Source organism: Cervus elaphus, chromosome 1 (assembly GCF_910594005.1).
Source record: "Cervus elaphus chromosome 1, mCerEla1.1, whole genome shotgun sequence".
In the NCBI taxonomy this organism is placed as follows: Eukaryota; Metazoa; Chordata; class Mammalia; order Artiodactyla; family Cervidae; genus Cervus; species Cervus elaphus.
Window position 1 is genome coordinate 20,147,536 of NC_057815.1, and position 15,486 is coordinate 20,163,021.

Sequence of the window (15,486 nt, forward strand, 5' to 3'; positions counted from 1 at the left end):
TGTCCACGGGATTCTTCAGGCAAGAATATTGGCGTGGATTGCCATGCTCTCCTCCAGGGGATCTTCCCAACCCAGGAATCAAACCCACATCTGCCACATTGCAGGCGAATTCTTTTACCGTTTGAGCCACCTGGGAAGCCCAAGAATACTGAAGTGGGTAGCCTAGGCAAACTTTGTTGGACTTACGAACCAACTGGAGTTACAAATGCACCCTCAGAATGGAACTTGATTGTATGTAGGGGACTTACTGTATTATATAAGGAATACCCTATTCTAACATTGACTTAAGTTATTACTTTAAAAGGTACAAGGTGCTATCATTATCCATTAAAGTAAAAACTCGATGAGATAAACAACCATGACTCATTACATATTTTATTCAAAGCTTAATTAATAAATATTTCTTCTTGCTAAGACAGCTTTTATTGTCACTAGGTGCTACTGATTTTTGAGAAATAGAGCCGCTCCACACTGAATCCACTGGTCTTGGTTGCCCCCACACGGAATGTTGATATTGATCACCACACGATCCCTTTCAGCACTTGTGTAAACAGGCAAAGATATGCACTCATCAGGGGAATAAGGACCATATGCAGCCTGTTTAAAAGAATTAATTTTGTTTTAAAATACAGTAATATACCGTGTTGAAGCAGATCATTAGATAACCAAAGATATAAACATAAAACCCTCCCAAATAATACGATTTATTTAACATTTTATTATAAAATGTTTAAAATAAAGATCAGCATAATAAACCCCATCATTCAGCTGCAACAATTATCAACTCATTGTATTTCATTTACAACCTTCCCCCAGCAACAATTTTATTACAGTATTTTGAACCAAATCCTACACAAAAAATTTCACCTTAAATATTAAAATATGTCTATAAATAAAATATAATCACAATAATATTATCACATAAAAATATTAACAATAATTCCTTAATATCACCTTATATCCATTATCTCATTACCCCATACTTTTAAAAAGATTTTTTTCTAAGAACAGCAGTTCAAATAGAGCCTTCATTTTGTGGTTTGCTATGTCTCTTACACCTCCTAAATTTACAAGTTTCCCCTCCTTTATTCTTTGCAATTTGTTTGCTAAAGTACTACACCAAAGAGTTTCCCATATTCTAACTTTTGTTGGCTACATCCCCATGGTATCTTGTTCTTTCGTTCTCTTTATTCTTGTAAAGGGGACCTGGAGGTGATTTCAGATTCAGATTAAATTTTTGGTAAAAACACTGCATAGGTAGCAGTGTATACTTCAGTCAAGAAGCAAATAGTGTGGCTGTCTCTCCTTTTATTTTTTTTATTGAAGGATAATTGCTTTACACAATTTTGTTGTTTTCTATCAAACCTCAACATGAATCAGCCACAGGTATACATATGTCTCTTCCCTCTTCAAACTTTCGTGCATCTCCCTCCCCATCTAACCCCTCTAGGTTGATACAGAGCCCCTGTTTGAGTTCCTTGAAACATAAAGCAAATTCCCGTAGATATTAGGTGCCATTGATGAGTGTATAAATCTTGTTTATATTTAAGATTACAAAATGATGATCTAATTACATTATTTCTTCTTCATTTCCAGACAGAAACATATCTATAAAGAGGAAATTCCACTTATCAATCATATGATTACCACGAGGGAGGAAAGGCTAGATAAATGCTATCTAATTTCCCTTTACTTATGTGCTTTTAGAGCAATGATTTTTTTTCTCCTGTTATACTGAAAAGGTGATCAGTGACCACCTATTTTTGAAGTATCATTATGAACTGGTAGATTTAAACATATTCAATGTGTTTCAATGTAATGTAATCACTATTTTACTGGTGTTCAAACAGTCAATCTTTGGGCAGTGGGAACTCATTAATTTGGCCCCTGAGGGTTTTGCTTCTACATGTATCTAATCTTAGGAAGCATCCCTAGGGCTATAGGAAGCATCACTAGGAACAAAGCTAGTGGAGGTGATGGAATTCCAGTTGAGCTATTTCAAGTCCTAAAAGATGATGCTGTGAAAGCGCTGCACTCAGTTCAATTCAGTTCAGTCGCTCAGTCGTGGCTGACTCTTTGCGACCCCATGAACTGCAGCACGCCAGGCATCCCTGTCCATTACCAACGCCCGGAGTCCACCCAAACCCTTGTCCACTGAGTCGGTGAAGCCATCCAACCATCTCATCCTCTGTCGTCCCCTTCTCCTCCTGCCCTCAATCTTTCCCAGCATCAGGGTCTTTCCACCGAGTCAGCTCTTTGCATCAGGTGGCCAAAGTATTGGAGTTTCAGCTTCAACATCAGTCCTTCCAATGAACACTCAGGACTGATCTGCTTTAGGATGGACTGGCTGGATCTCCTTGCAGTCCAAGGGACTCTCAAGAGTCTTCTCCAACACCACAGTTCAAAAGCATCAATTCTTCAGCACTCAGCTTTCTTTATAGTCCAACTCTCACATCCATACAAGCCTTGATTAGACGGACCTTTGTTGGCAAAGTAATATCTCTGCTTTTTAATATGCTGTCTAGGTTCGTCGTAACTTTCCTTCCAGGGAGTAAGCGTCTTTTAATTTCATGGCCGCAGTCACCATCTGCAGTGATTTTGGAGCTCAGAAAAATAAAGTCAGCCACTGTTTCCACTGTCTCCATCTATTTGCCATGAAGTGATGTGACTGGATGCCATGATCTTAGTTTTCCGAATATTGAGCTTTAAGCCAACTTTTTCACTCTCCTCTTTCACTTTCATCAAGAGGCTCTTTGGTTCCTCTTCACTTTCTGCCATAAGGGTGGTGTCATCTGCATATCTGAGGTTACTGATATTTCTTCCGTCAATCCTGATTCCAGGCTTGTGCTTCCTCCAGCACGGCGTTTCTCATGATGTACTCTGCATGTAAGGTAAATAAGCAGGGTGACAATATATAGGCTTCATGTACTCCTTTTCCTATTTGGAACCAGTCTGTTGTTCCATGTCCAGTTCTAACTGTTGCTTCCTGACCTGCATACAGGTTTCTCAAGAGGCAGGTCAGGTGGTGTGGTATGCATATCTCTTTCAAGTCCTAAAAGATGATGCTGTGAAAGCACTGCACTCAACATGCCAGGAAATTTGGAAAACTCAGCAGTGGCCAAAAGACTGGAAACATCAATTTTCATTCCAATCCCAAAGAAAGGCAATTCCAAAGGATGTTCAAACTCCTGCACAATCCACTCATCTCACACGCTAGCAAAGTAATGCTCGAAATTCTCCAAGTGAGACTTCAACAGTATGTGAACCGAGAATGTCCAGATGGTCAAGCTGGATTTAGAAAAGGCAGAGGAACCAGAGATCAAACTGCAAACATCCGTTGGATCATAGAAGAAGTAAGAGAGTTCCAGAAAAACATTTACTTCTGCTTTATTAAGTACACCAAAGCCTTTGACTGTGTGGTTCACAATAAACTATGGAAAATCCTTAAAGAGATGGGAATATCAGACCACCTGACCTGTCTCCTGAGAAATCTGTATGCAGGTCAGGAAACAACAGTTAGAACAGGACATGGAATAACAGACTGGTTCCAAGTGGAAAAGGAGTACGTCAAGGCTGTATACTGTCACCCTGCTTATTTAACTTATATGCAGAATACATCATGAGAAATGCCGGGCTGGATGAAGCACAAGCTGGAATCATGATCACCAGGAGACATATCAATAACCTCAGATATGAAGATGACATCACCCTTATGGCAGAAAGCGAAGAAGAACCAAAGAGCCTCTTGATGAAAGTGAAAGAGGAGAGTGAAAATGCTGGCTTAAAAGTCAACATTCAAAAAAAAAAAGATCACATCATCCAGTCCCATCACTTCATGGCAAACAGATGGGGAAACAATGGAAACAGTGAGAGACTTTATTTTCTTGGGCTGCAAAATCACTGCAGATGGTGACTGCAGCCATGAAATTAAGAATAAAAGCTATGACCAACCTAGACAGCATATTAAAAAACAGAGACATTACTTTGCCAACAAAGGTCCGTCTAGTCAAAGAATTGCTGCTTTTGAAATGTGGTGTTGGAGAAGACTCTTGAGAGTCCCTTGAACTGCAAGTAGATCAAATCAATCAATTCTAAAGGAAATAAGTCCTGAATATTTATTGGAAGGACTTATTGATGAAGCTGAAGCTACAATATTTTGGCCATCTAATGCGAAGTACTGACTCACTGGAAAAGACCTTGATGCTCGGAAAGACTGAAGGCAGGAGGAGAAGGGGACGACAGAGGATGAGATGGTTGGATGGCATCACCAACTCGATGGACATGGGTTTGAGCAAGTTCTGGGAGATGGTGATGGACAGGGAAGCCTGGCGTGCTGCAGTCCATGTGGTCGCAAAGAGTCGGGCACGACTGCGTGACCTAACTGACTCACTTATGTCCCTGGTCATCCTTAAAAGCTTTGTTTCTTTCTAGTGTCTCAAGACGCTGTAAGTTCATCTGCTGTCTCATAAATAAAGGACCGTCATTACTCTGAGGATCCTCAGATCCTTTAATGAAAAAATGGTGCCTGCATGCTCGTTTGCTGAGCCCTGTCCAACTCTTTGTGACACACAGACTATAGCCCGCCAGGCTCCTCTGGCCATAAGGTTTTTTCCAGGCAGGAATAATGGAGTAGGTTGCCATTTCCTCCTCCAGGGGATCCTCCAAACCCAGGGATCATACCTGCATCTCCTGCATTAGTAGGTGACTCTTTACTATTGAGCCACCTGGGATGGAACTAGGGACCACAGTCTGGGTGCCAGAAATGATCTATCATTTTCCTTCTAGGATTTTTCAGTGATTGAAGCTCAGAAATATGTATTTTTTTTAAAGGAAATCATCAGAAGTTCATAATAATTCCAGTTCAAATTTAGGATTAATGTTATTTATTGAATGTATATAATTTTATTTAAAGTATGGATTATGTTTTAGAGTTAGAATGAAACATAAGACAAAGTTGGACTCATTCTAGAATTTTACAAATGATAAATTAGAAACTTATGGAGAATTTTTCACGGTAACTTAGTTATGCAAGTGGCAAAGTTGTCATAGGTAGTACACTTGAAAAAAAAATTGGCATTTGAATAGTAGCTTGTCTAGGAGCTCCTGGCCCCACAGTGTAGATTGTTCTCTGAGTATCAGTTTCCCTGTCATGAAAGGGACACAAACAACACTTGAATCCAATGATGTATTCAGGAGTTGAAAAGTATTATTTACCCACATATCTTCAAATCTTAGAACTACATATGCATACATTTTAATTCTTACTAATTCTAAAATCAATTTAAGAAAAGTCCCAGCTTTTTACCATTTGCTACATGTCATGGATGGTGCTAGGATAGAGAGAAATAAAAATATTTTTTGCTTCATGAAAAAATTTAAAACATTCTGTTGTTAAGAAGAGTGGTATTATATGGAATTTTGATTATCTTTTCCAAGCCTCATCTCTATTCCTCAAACAAACATGAAAATAATGTTCTAACTTTTCTATGTCCTTGATACAAATCAGTTAAGTCCCTTTAAAACTCATTCATTCCTAAACAATAACATGAGAAATTTACATAAGAAAATGTATTCTTTATGAAGAATCATTATCTAAATAGAAAAAAAGACCATCTGCCTTGAATCTTTCTAATTTTTTTTCTCTTATGTTTGTATTGATGATTCTGTCAGTTACTCATCCACTCATTTACCAGCATTTATGTGCTAACATTGTCCCTGGAATTATAAAGGTTAAGAATTTCAATATATATTCAAATAGGGAAAATAATAATCATCTTTGAAACTTAAAATTTAGTTTAGGAAACAGTATACACATCAAATATTTAGAATGCAATTTCTAGAAAAATTAGTACTTTACAAAATCAAAGTAAACTACTACTCTGGGATATATTAACCTAACAAGGATTAATGGACAGAATGAATCCTGAGTGGGGCCTCAGAAAAAATATGGAACTTGGTACAAAGAGAATTTTCAACCATTATTAGTCACTGCCTAATCTCTTCCCTCTTTTCCAATTCTGGTTAAATGGCAAAGCTTTAAGATTCAGAAATTCCTGTAATTTTCATAACACCTTAGCTGTTCCTAAAGTTAGTAACCTAATGCAGATTTTCTTTTGGCATTACCTTTAAATTCTTCAGCAAAGAGCAAACATTACATATTTGTTGAACTGAAATGATGTGAATCTTTGAATGTATATTTATAATCCCAGGAAAGGTCTTAAATTATCTTTCTCTGCCACCCGATATTTGCTTTCCTTCACCTAACTTCTATGGTCAAAAATGAAAATAAAACATCACATTGAAATGTTTTATAATGCTATCACTTTCTATTCAGAAGATTTCTCTATACCTCTTCATTTTAACACCAAGCAATTTTCTCTTTAAATCAAGAATCTAAGAATAATGCAAAGCTGATTCTTTGAATATTCACTATTAATTTACCAGTGTTTGTATATATTTCCAAATCCTTCCAAACCTGCTGTTGGTTGTAGGCTTTATGTTTAAGTGAGGTGAGGGTACAAATCTTCCCAGCAAAAACCTACAGTGTTTTAAAAGCAAAGTACCACAGTTGCTTCTTAACATTTAACTTCTCAAAATCTTGTAAATGGTAAATGTTAAAACCTCCTGTAAAAAAGTTAAATGGACTTGCTCTCAGGTAACCAATAAATAAATGATCAAAGTAATAGAGCTAAGTGCTTTGTCATTCTCACTCAGCATATCTTATGCAGACTGAAGTTTCATAAATATTGTTAACTGAATTAAATTCTGATGGCACAGCTCCCTCCTTAATATGTTTATCTTAATAGAAAAAGCATAAGACCCTGCTGGGCAGAAATATTTGGATGAAACTTAAATTTTATTAATTATTAATAAATATACTAAGAGCTCAATGCAAAAAAAGATATATTAGAAGGACTTCAAATATTTCATATTATATTACATAAACAAGTTAGTTTCAAATTATTAAAATTAAACATATAAAAACCTATATATTGTTATTATGCACACTCATGCCTAGGCCCCAGGGAAAGTGACTTAAAAGTATATATGTACCGCAAATAGAAGGCAACATGCTAATAAGTGAAAGAAGCTGTTTACAAAGTCAAATGGTGATACTAGGTATCACTTAGCCAACAAACCAAAGAAAATAACAAAATAACACTGGAGGACCAAAAAAAAAAAAACACCCCAAATTAACCCCAGGTGAATTATGACAATTATTTTGCCAATATCAATTCAAATTTCACTATAATAAAACATGTGAGGGCAAACTTCACATGATGAGAAATAGCTTTATGCATAAGGTCCAACTTATTTATGTATAAGGTCTAACTAACTTCTTCTATTATGAACCAAGTCAATGAACAGCTATTTGCTTTAGAAAAGAAGATGTGAGGAAATCAGAAGCTTAATGTACATAAAAGTGCCATTATGAGTAATGCAACCCTGAAAAAATAACTATTTCAGAACAGGAAATTAAACAACCTGCCAACCATAAATATTTTGAAAGACTCTGTTCTGTCAAGAATGTCTAGCTACTCTTTAAAATGTATTTTGGTAGAGAAATACTTCATTGTTTTTCAATAATACAATGCTAACAACATTGCTTTCAGAGCAAGTCCTTAAGAAAGAAAAGTCACATAGGAAAAAATAGTAATTAAATACTTACTATTTTTAAATCAGAGTATATAAAAGGCAGAGTTTTCAGCATATATCATTTCATCTGTGAGTGGCATGTGTAATCATTTTATAGTCATAATTTCCCCGGGAATGAAATTGTTTCTAAAGTCAGACTGTCAATTGTGACACCTCTTGGAAGGTATAGGCCTGTGGGGTTCAGGCTGATCCAGAATTTCTATGTTACTGTGGGGCTGACAGACCCTAAGTAATGCTCTTCACTGGAAAAATAGATCAAAGGCAAACTGACTCCCTATGGAATCTAAGAACAGAGCATTATAAAGACTGACCTACCTCAAAAGGTAGTATTTCCCTAACTGTTATGTGGAACACTAGATCCTGACGGAGGTGGGGTGCAGGTGCAGGAAAAGGGTTGTGTGTTAGGAAACTTTTGGGAATTCTCAGTTTTTAACATTCTCAAAAACACCATGAATTTCTAAATTTACATTTGCATACTGAACAGATTTTCTGAGAACCATTATGGAAAAATGCAGTGTAGAACACTTTGGAGAAAGTGAATGCTTTTTTGGGTAAAGCCCCTTAGGGGAATCTTAATTTGGACCTATGTTAATTTAACCCCCCGTACTGAGCTGGAACTGGAAGAACCTTAAGAATCTGCATCATGAATGAATGAATGAATGAACTCATAAATGAACCATGTGAGTGTAGGCTATATTACTTGCCGAACATAGATAATGGTAAACAAACACTAGGAAAATAGCACCAGCATTTTACTACCTTTTAATTCTTCTGGACATTCCTAATTAGAATTTTGTTAACTGACAAAGTACATTACATATAACAGAAGCAATAGTAAAGCTCCCATTTTCCTCAATAAAAGTCTAAGAATTAGCTGTTCATATCCTTTGTTAAGTATTACCACATAAGTTCTTCGGTCTTCCGCAACCTAAAATGCTCTTTTAAAATGTGAACATCATGTACCTCAGCAATGCTGTGCATGACTGGGTTACTGGGCGTGCTTCTGCTGAAATAAAGCTATTCAGGACTTTAAATGTCAGACGCATGCGTGCATGCATGCTCAGTGCTGTCCAACTCTTTGTGACCCTGTGGACTGCAGTCCGCCAGGCTCCTCTTTCCATGGGATTCTCCAGGCAAGAATACTGGAGAGAGTTGCCTTGCCCTCCTCCAGGAGATCTTCCCAAACCAGGGATCAAACCTGCCATCTCTTGTGGAACCTGCACTGCAGGCAGATTCTTTACTGCTGAGCCACTGGGGAAGCCCTTCTTTCTCCTTAGGTATCAGATAATATGATGCAAATAATTTATGGAATAACCTTATTCAGGCCCAAAAGGAATTCGTCACCAAAGTTCTGAACTCCATTATTTTATCTCAGCTTACTAAATGATTCTGCACTTTCTGCAATAAAGTAGCTGTAAGGGTAAGTGGAAAAGGAACTCATTCACTTGTTTACGTAAGCTGATGTCGATGCTTCCTTCGATTTTATGTTGGTTCCTACCCTCTTGGTAAAGATGCATTAAAATATGATGATCCCCACCAAATTCTGTAAAGCTTATTAAAGACAGCTATAGCTGGCATAAAAAATCATTTCTTGAACAAAATAATACTTAACTCAAGCAGAAGTTGGAGAGTTCGACAGTTTATACAGTCAGCAAACTTTTCCGTAAGAGGCCAGATAGTAAATAATTTCAGGATTTACGGGCTATATGTCTTGGATGTAACTGTATCTTTAACTCTGCTGCAGAAGTTTGACAGCATCTACATAAATGAGCGTCCTGTTTTCCACACAAAATTTTCTTCATGGACACCAAAATTCACTTTAATTCTTTTCATTTAACTTTTACATGTCATTAAAATACTATCCTTCTGAGTTTTTCATTTATTTAAAAAGATACGAGTCATTCATGATCACATTACTGTGGGCTGCACAAAAATAAGCAGTGTACTGGATTTGGCCTGTGGACTGTAGTTTCCTAAATGCTAGTTTATACTATAGGTTGACTCAGTATCAGGCCCAAGATTTAAGAGAGATAACCTGAATTTGAAACTTAGTTGCCTACCTTGATCAAGCTACACAGTCTTTTAAACTTAAGTTTTCTGAGTTTAGATGGAGGTAATAACATTTTTAATGTTTTTAAATGTTTTTATAACAATATTTTCCTATTTCAGTATTTCCTATTTCAAATATTTTTGGAAGGCCTAACTATCTTATATTCTAAACATTCTGTACAGTGTTTGACACATAATCAATACAGATAAATATTCACTGCTATTATTCAAACACTAATGCTACTATTGGGGGGCCCATAACAAATCACTTAATGGACCAGATTTGCAGTTTCTTCCTCAGCAAAACATAGAGAAAAACTGCTCTACGAAACTCAGAGGATTACTGTGAAAACATATGTGATTGTATTTCACTCTATGTCAGTCTTCAGTTCTCTCAATGCTAGACCAATTCTCTAAAACTAAAAATCTGACCTTACCACACACCTGTTCTGAATTTTTAATGACTTTCTACTGATCATAAGACAGGCTCAACTCCTTGGCATGGCTCCAAGGCTTGTCATACTTGGACTCAGCCTTTTTTCCCTGACTATATCCGCTGTCACTCTTCAATTTGAACCATTTCAGGACATTCCAGATGTACTATACTTGCAGTTCCTAGAGTAACCTAAATTCTCTCCATGCATTCAAAACTATGTCCCCTTATATATGGAATGCTTGGTCCTACCACTGAATTTGCCCTTGAATTTTTCATACTTCTATTGTGAATACAGTTTTGGGAAGATTCTTCCTTTCCCTGTGAGATCATTGGACTTTCCCTCCTCTGCTTACACATGATAGAGCTGAAGTCTCCTTCATCTGCCAAAACATTTTATGTAATCCTCCATAACTGTACTTCTGTAACTTTGAACTGCAATAGTTTCTCTTCCTCTTTGTCTATACCCAATAGAAGACTCTTTGAAGGAAGAAATATATTTTGTTACCCCAGTGTTCAGAATATGGTATATAATAGGAACTTAAGTACTGAATGATGATTGAAAGCAGTTAGTGTACTATAAAGTACATATGAAATAATCATTATCATACTATTATAAAGACATTTTAAAATGTTCCCATCAGGATGAGTCAGACTTACCACGTGTACTAACTAACCATGTAAGTTAGTACTTACCCTGCTGAGCACGTCACAGACAGAGGGCCTCAACACGGTTCTACAGAAAACATCAGTCTCCACTTTCAAATGAGGCTCACTGAGATTAGGTAACTAGCCCCAAACCACCCAGATCGTAAGTCTGAGAGCTGGGAATGGGATTTAGTCTGTTAGACTCCAAAATTTTGTGTTCTGAAACATTTAGCAACATGCCCCATATTCTCTCTCCCCTCAGTTGATCCAGGAGAGGCAGTCAAAACAGTAAGGTTATATGGGAAAATGAGCCTCAATTAAGGAAGTGGGGGAAAAAAGAGGTGGGGAAGCACCTTAAATCCTTCCATTATGTGTCAGGAAAAAGTGCAAAAGCTTTGGGGGAAATCCCTTTTACAAAAATAATAAATTCGTCTTATCTCTCAATAATCTCTTTTATTGACTATGCCAATTCATTTTCTCTCTCTTTACATGAGCTATTTTTCAAATTAAATTATTTTTAGCTTTCCATTTCAGTCCTGTTTTTTAAAGCATGTAAATAAAATTGTATAGAAATGATACTCAGAGCAAAATGTTGTAGAAGGATAAATTCCAAGTCTTGCAATGTTATGTTGCTTTTTATACAGCCCGGTACAACACTGCATTTTTTATTTGCATTCAGTTTATGGTCAGTTATGTGGGTACTGCTCGAGGTCATTCTCTTCTGCATTTATGCCTACTCGGGTATTCTCCATTCTCTCTATTTTTATTGCTAGGGTTTCTCCATAAATGAGGAGAAGGCAATGGCACCCCACTCCAGTACTCTTGCCTGGAAAATCCCATGGATGGAAGAGCCTGGTGGGCTGCAGTCCATGGGGTCGCTAAGAGTCGGACAGGACTGAGTGACTTCACTTTCACTTTTTACTTTCATGCATTGGAGAAGGAAATGGCAACCCACTCCAGTGTTCTTGCCTGGAGAATCCCTGGGACGGGGGAGCCTGGTGGGCTGTCATCTATGGGGTCGCAGAGTCGGACACGACTGAAGCGACTTAGCACCGTAAGTGAACCAGTTTATACATGCCCTACTTCCCTCCTCATCAAGGTCACTATATAGCTTTTAATTTTGTTTGCCAAAGAATTAATACTTTACATAATTAAAAAATTGGCCTCATGTACAACTTCATATGTTATCCTAACCTTAACTTTTATATGTAACTTTCAATCTGGTTCATACACCTAATGTGTGTAATCCTTAGTTGTTTGATATACCAATTTCTTACATGAATCAATAGCTTGATAGAAATAAAATAATTTCACCTTCTCTCATTTCATAAGAGAAACTGAAGCTTATACGGCAGGGGGAAATGGAGAGTTTCTCAGAAATCTATGTTCTTTTAGGTCAGAGGATGCTCTTATATAACTCTGAGCAGCAACTGCTGTAGTTTTATTAGTTTCTATTTTAAAATACATATTCTGATTTTTATTTTTTACTTTACAAAAGGAATTACAATAATTGGAAAATTCAATGAAATATTTCCCAACTAGAAAATTATTTTTTCTTATAGTAAATGATATAAGAAATTGTTTTGTTGGTGACTATATATACATAGTCAGAACTTTAAGCTTACATGTATTCATACTTACATTTAAAAATTCTATTGTTAAGTAAAAGTTACACACGTCATCTACAAATATGTCCTATTTTAAAGACAAATATCCCTCACATTCCATTGTTAAAAGATCTTTCAAAAATTGAAGGTTTTAAACGGGAAAGTGCAAGTCACTCAGTTGTGTCTGACTCTTTTGGACCCCATGACTACACAGCCCATGGAATTCTCCAGGCAAGAATACTGGCATGGGTAGCCCTTCCCGTCTCCAGGGGATCTTCCCAACCCCAGGCATCAAACCCAGGTCTCCCGCATTACAGACGGATTCTTTCTTTACGAGCTGAGCCACAGGGGAAGCCCCTTAAAAGGGAAAAGTTAACTTAATAAGTCTCTGTCAAGAAGTTTTCTTCATTTGTCAATCAGGAGCATAATGACATGGCATGATATAAAAGCCAGATGAGTATTAATATTCTGCTGCTTTCGATTTCTGCATGCTTAGCTATGTGAACACACATTTAAGTTATGTGACCACATATTTCCTCATTTAAGCTATGTGAACACATTTCCACATTTGAAAATAGGAATAATAATATCCACCTTGCAGGGCTACTCAGAAAAGTATATAAGGTAAAGTATATAAAGCATTTAGCACATTGCTGAAAATAACAGGAACACTGGTAGTTTATACAACCATTTAGCGTTTTTTTTTTATTAGACTAAAACCTATTTAGAAATTAAAATTATGATGTTATTCTTTTCATAACAAAATAAAGGCTTTAAAATGTCGTATCAGTTCAGTTCAGTCGCTCAGTCATGTCCGACTCTTTGCAACCCCACGGACTGCAGCACACCAGGCCTCCCTGTCCATCACCAGCTCCTGGAGCTTACTAAAAATCATGTCCACTGAGTCGGTGATGCCATCCAACCATCTCATACTCTGTCATCCCCTTCTCCTCCTGCCTTCAATCTTTCCCAGCATCAGGATCTTTTCAAATGAGTCACCACTTCACCACAGGTGGCCAAAGTACTGAAGTTTCAGCTTGAGCATCAGTCCTTCCAATGAATATTCAGGACTGATTTCTTTTAGGATGGACTGGTTTGATCTCCTTGCAGTCCAAGGGACCCTCAAGAGTCTTCTCTAATACCAGAGTTCAAAAGCAGCAATTCTGCAGCGCTCAGCTTTCTCTTTAGTCCAACTCTCACATCCATATATGACTAATGGAAAAACCATATCCTTGACTAGACAGACCTTTGTTGGCAAAGTAATGTCTCTGCTTTTTAATATGCTGTAGGTTGGTTACAGCTTTTCTTCCAAGGAGAAAGCATCTTTTAATTTCATGGCTGCAGTCACTATCTGCACTGATTTTGGAGCCCAGAAAAATAAAGTCAGTCATTGTTTCCACTGTTTACCCATCTATTTGCCATGAAGTGATGGAACCAGATGCCATGATCTTAGTTTTCTGAATGCTGAGTTTTAAGCTAACTCTTTCACTCTCCTCTTCCACTTTCAACAAGAGGCTCTTTAGTTCCTCTTCACTTTCTGCCATAAGGTATCATCTGCATATCTGAAGTTATTGATATTTCTCCTGGCAATTTTGATTCCAGCTTGTGCTTCATCCAGCCCAGCATTTCTCATGATGTACTTACTCTGAATATTAAGTTAAATAAGCAAGGTAACAATATACAGCCTTGACGTACTCCTTTCCCAGTTTGGAACCAGTCTGTTTTTCCATGTCCAGTTCTAATTGTTGCTTCTTGACCTGCATACAGATTTATCAGGAAGCAGATCAGGTGGTCTCCTATTCCCATCTCTTTAAGAGTTTTCCACAGTTTGTTGTGATCCACACAGTCAAAGGTTTGGCATAGTCAATAAAGCAGAAGTAGATGATTTTATGGAACTTTCTCGCTTTTTTGGTGATCCAATGGATGCTGGCAATTTGATCTTTGCTTCCTCTGCCTTTTCTAAATCCAGCTTGAACATCTGGATGTTCATGTTTCATGCACTGTTGAAGCCTGCCTTGGAGAATTTTGAGCATTACTTTGCTAGCATGTAATGCTAGATGAGCGCAATTGTGCGGTAGTTTGAACATTCTTTGACATTGCCTTTCTTTGGGATTGGAATGAAAACTGACCTTTCCAGTCCTGTGGCCACTGCCGAGTTTTCCAAATTTGCTGGCATATTGAGTGCAGCACTTTCACAGCATCATCTCTTAGGATTTGGAATAGCTCAACTGGAATACCATCACCTCCACTAGCTTTGTTTGTAGTGACGCTTCCTAAGGCCCACTTGACTTCGCATTCCAGGATGTCTGGTTCTAGGTGAGTGATCACACCATCGTGGTTATCTGGGTCATAAAGATCTTTTTTGCATAGTTCTTCTGTGTATTCTTGCCACCTCTTATTAATATCTTCTGCTTCTGTTAGGCCCATACCATTTCTGTCCTTTATTGTGCCTATCTTTGTATGAAATATTCCCATGGTATCTCTAATTTTCTTGATGAGATCTCTAGTCTTTCCTATTCTATTGTTTTCCTCTATTTCGTTCCATTGATCACTGAGGAAGGCTTTCTTATCTCTACATGCTATTCTTTGGAACTCTGCATTCAAATGGGTATATCTTTCCTTTTCTCCTTTGCCTTTCATTTCTCTTCTTGTCTCAGCTATTTGTAAGGTCTCCTCAGATAACCATTTTGCCTTTTTGTATTTCTTTTCTTGGTGATGGTCTTGATCACTGCCTCCTGTACAATGTCACAAACCTCTACCCATAGTTCTCAGGCACTCTGTCTATCAGATCTAATCCCTTGAGTCTGTTTCTCACTTCCACTGTAAAATCGTAAGGGATTTGATTAGATCATCCCTGAATGGTCTAGTGGTTTTCATCAATTTAAGTCTGAATTTGGTGCTAAGAAGTTCATGATCTGAGCCACAGTCAGTTCCTGGTCTTGTTTTTGCTGACTGTATAGAGCTTCTCCATCTTTGGCTGCAAAGAATATAATCAAGCTGATTTTGGTATTGACCATCTGGTGATGTCCATGTGTAGAGTCTTCTCTTGTGTTGTTGGAAGAGGGTGTTGGCTATGACCAGTGTGTTCTCTTG

General features: G+C 37.4%; 1 protein-coding gene across 3 annotated transcripts in view; it reads right to left on the reverse strand.

Moving 5' to 3' along the window:
• Positions 1 to 356: 356 nt before the first annotated feature.
• The window catches only part of DYNC2H1 (dynein cytoplasmic 2 heavy chain 1), a 395,598-nt gene continuing 380,468 nt past the window's right edge, over positions 357 to 15,486 (reverse strand). For all 3 annotated transcript variants that reach the window (XM_043892886.1, XM_043892813.1, XM_043892970.1), the window contains one exon: positions 357 to 597. In XM_043892886.1, the coding sequence (XP_043748821.1) occupies positions 439 to 597 (159 nt within the window). In that variant the 3' untranslated portion in view covers positions 357 to 438. The remainder of the gene's footprint in view (positions 598 to 15,486) is intronic.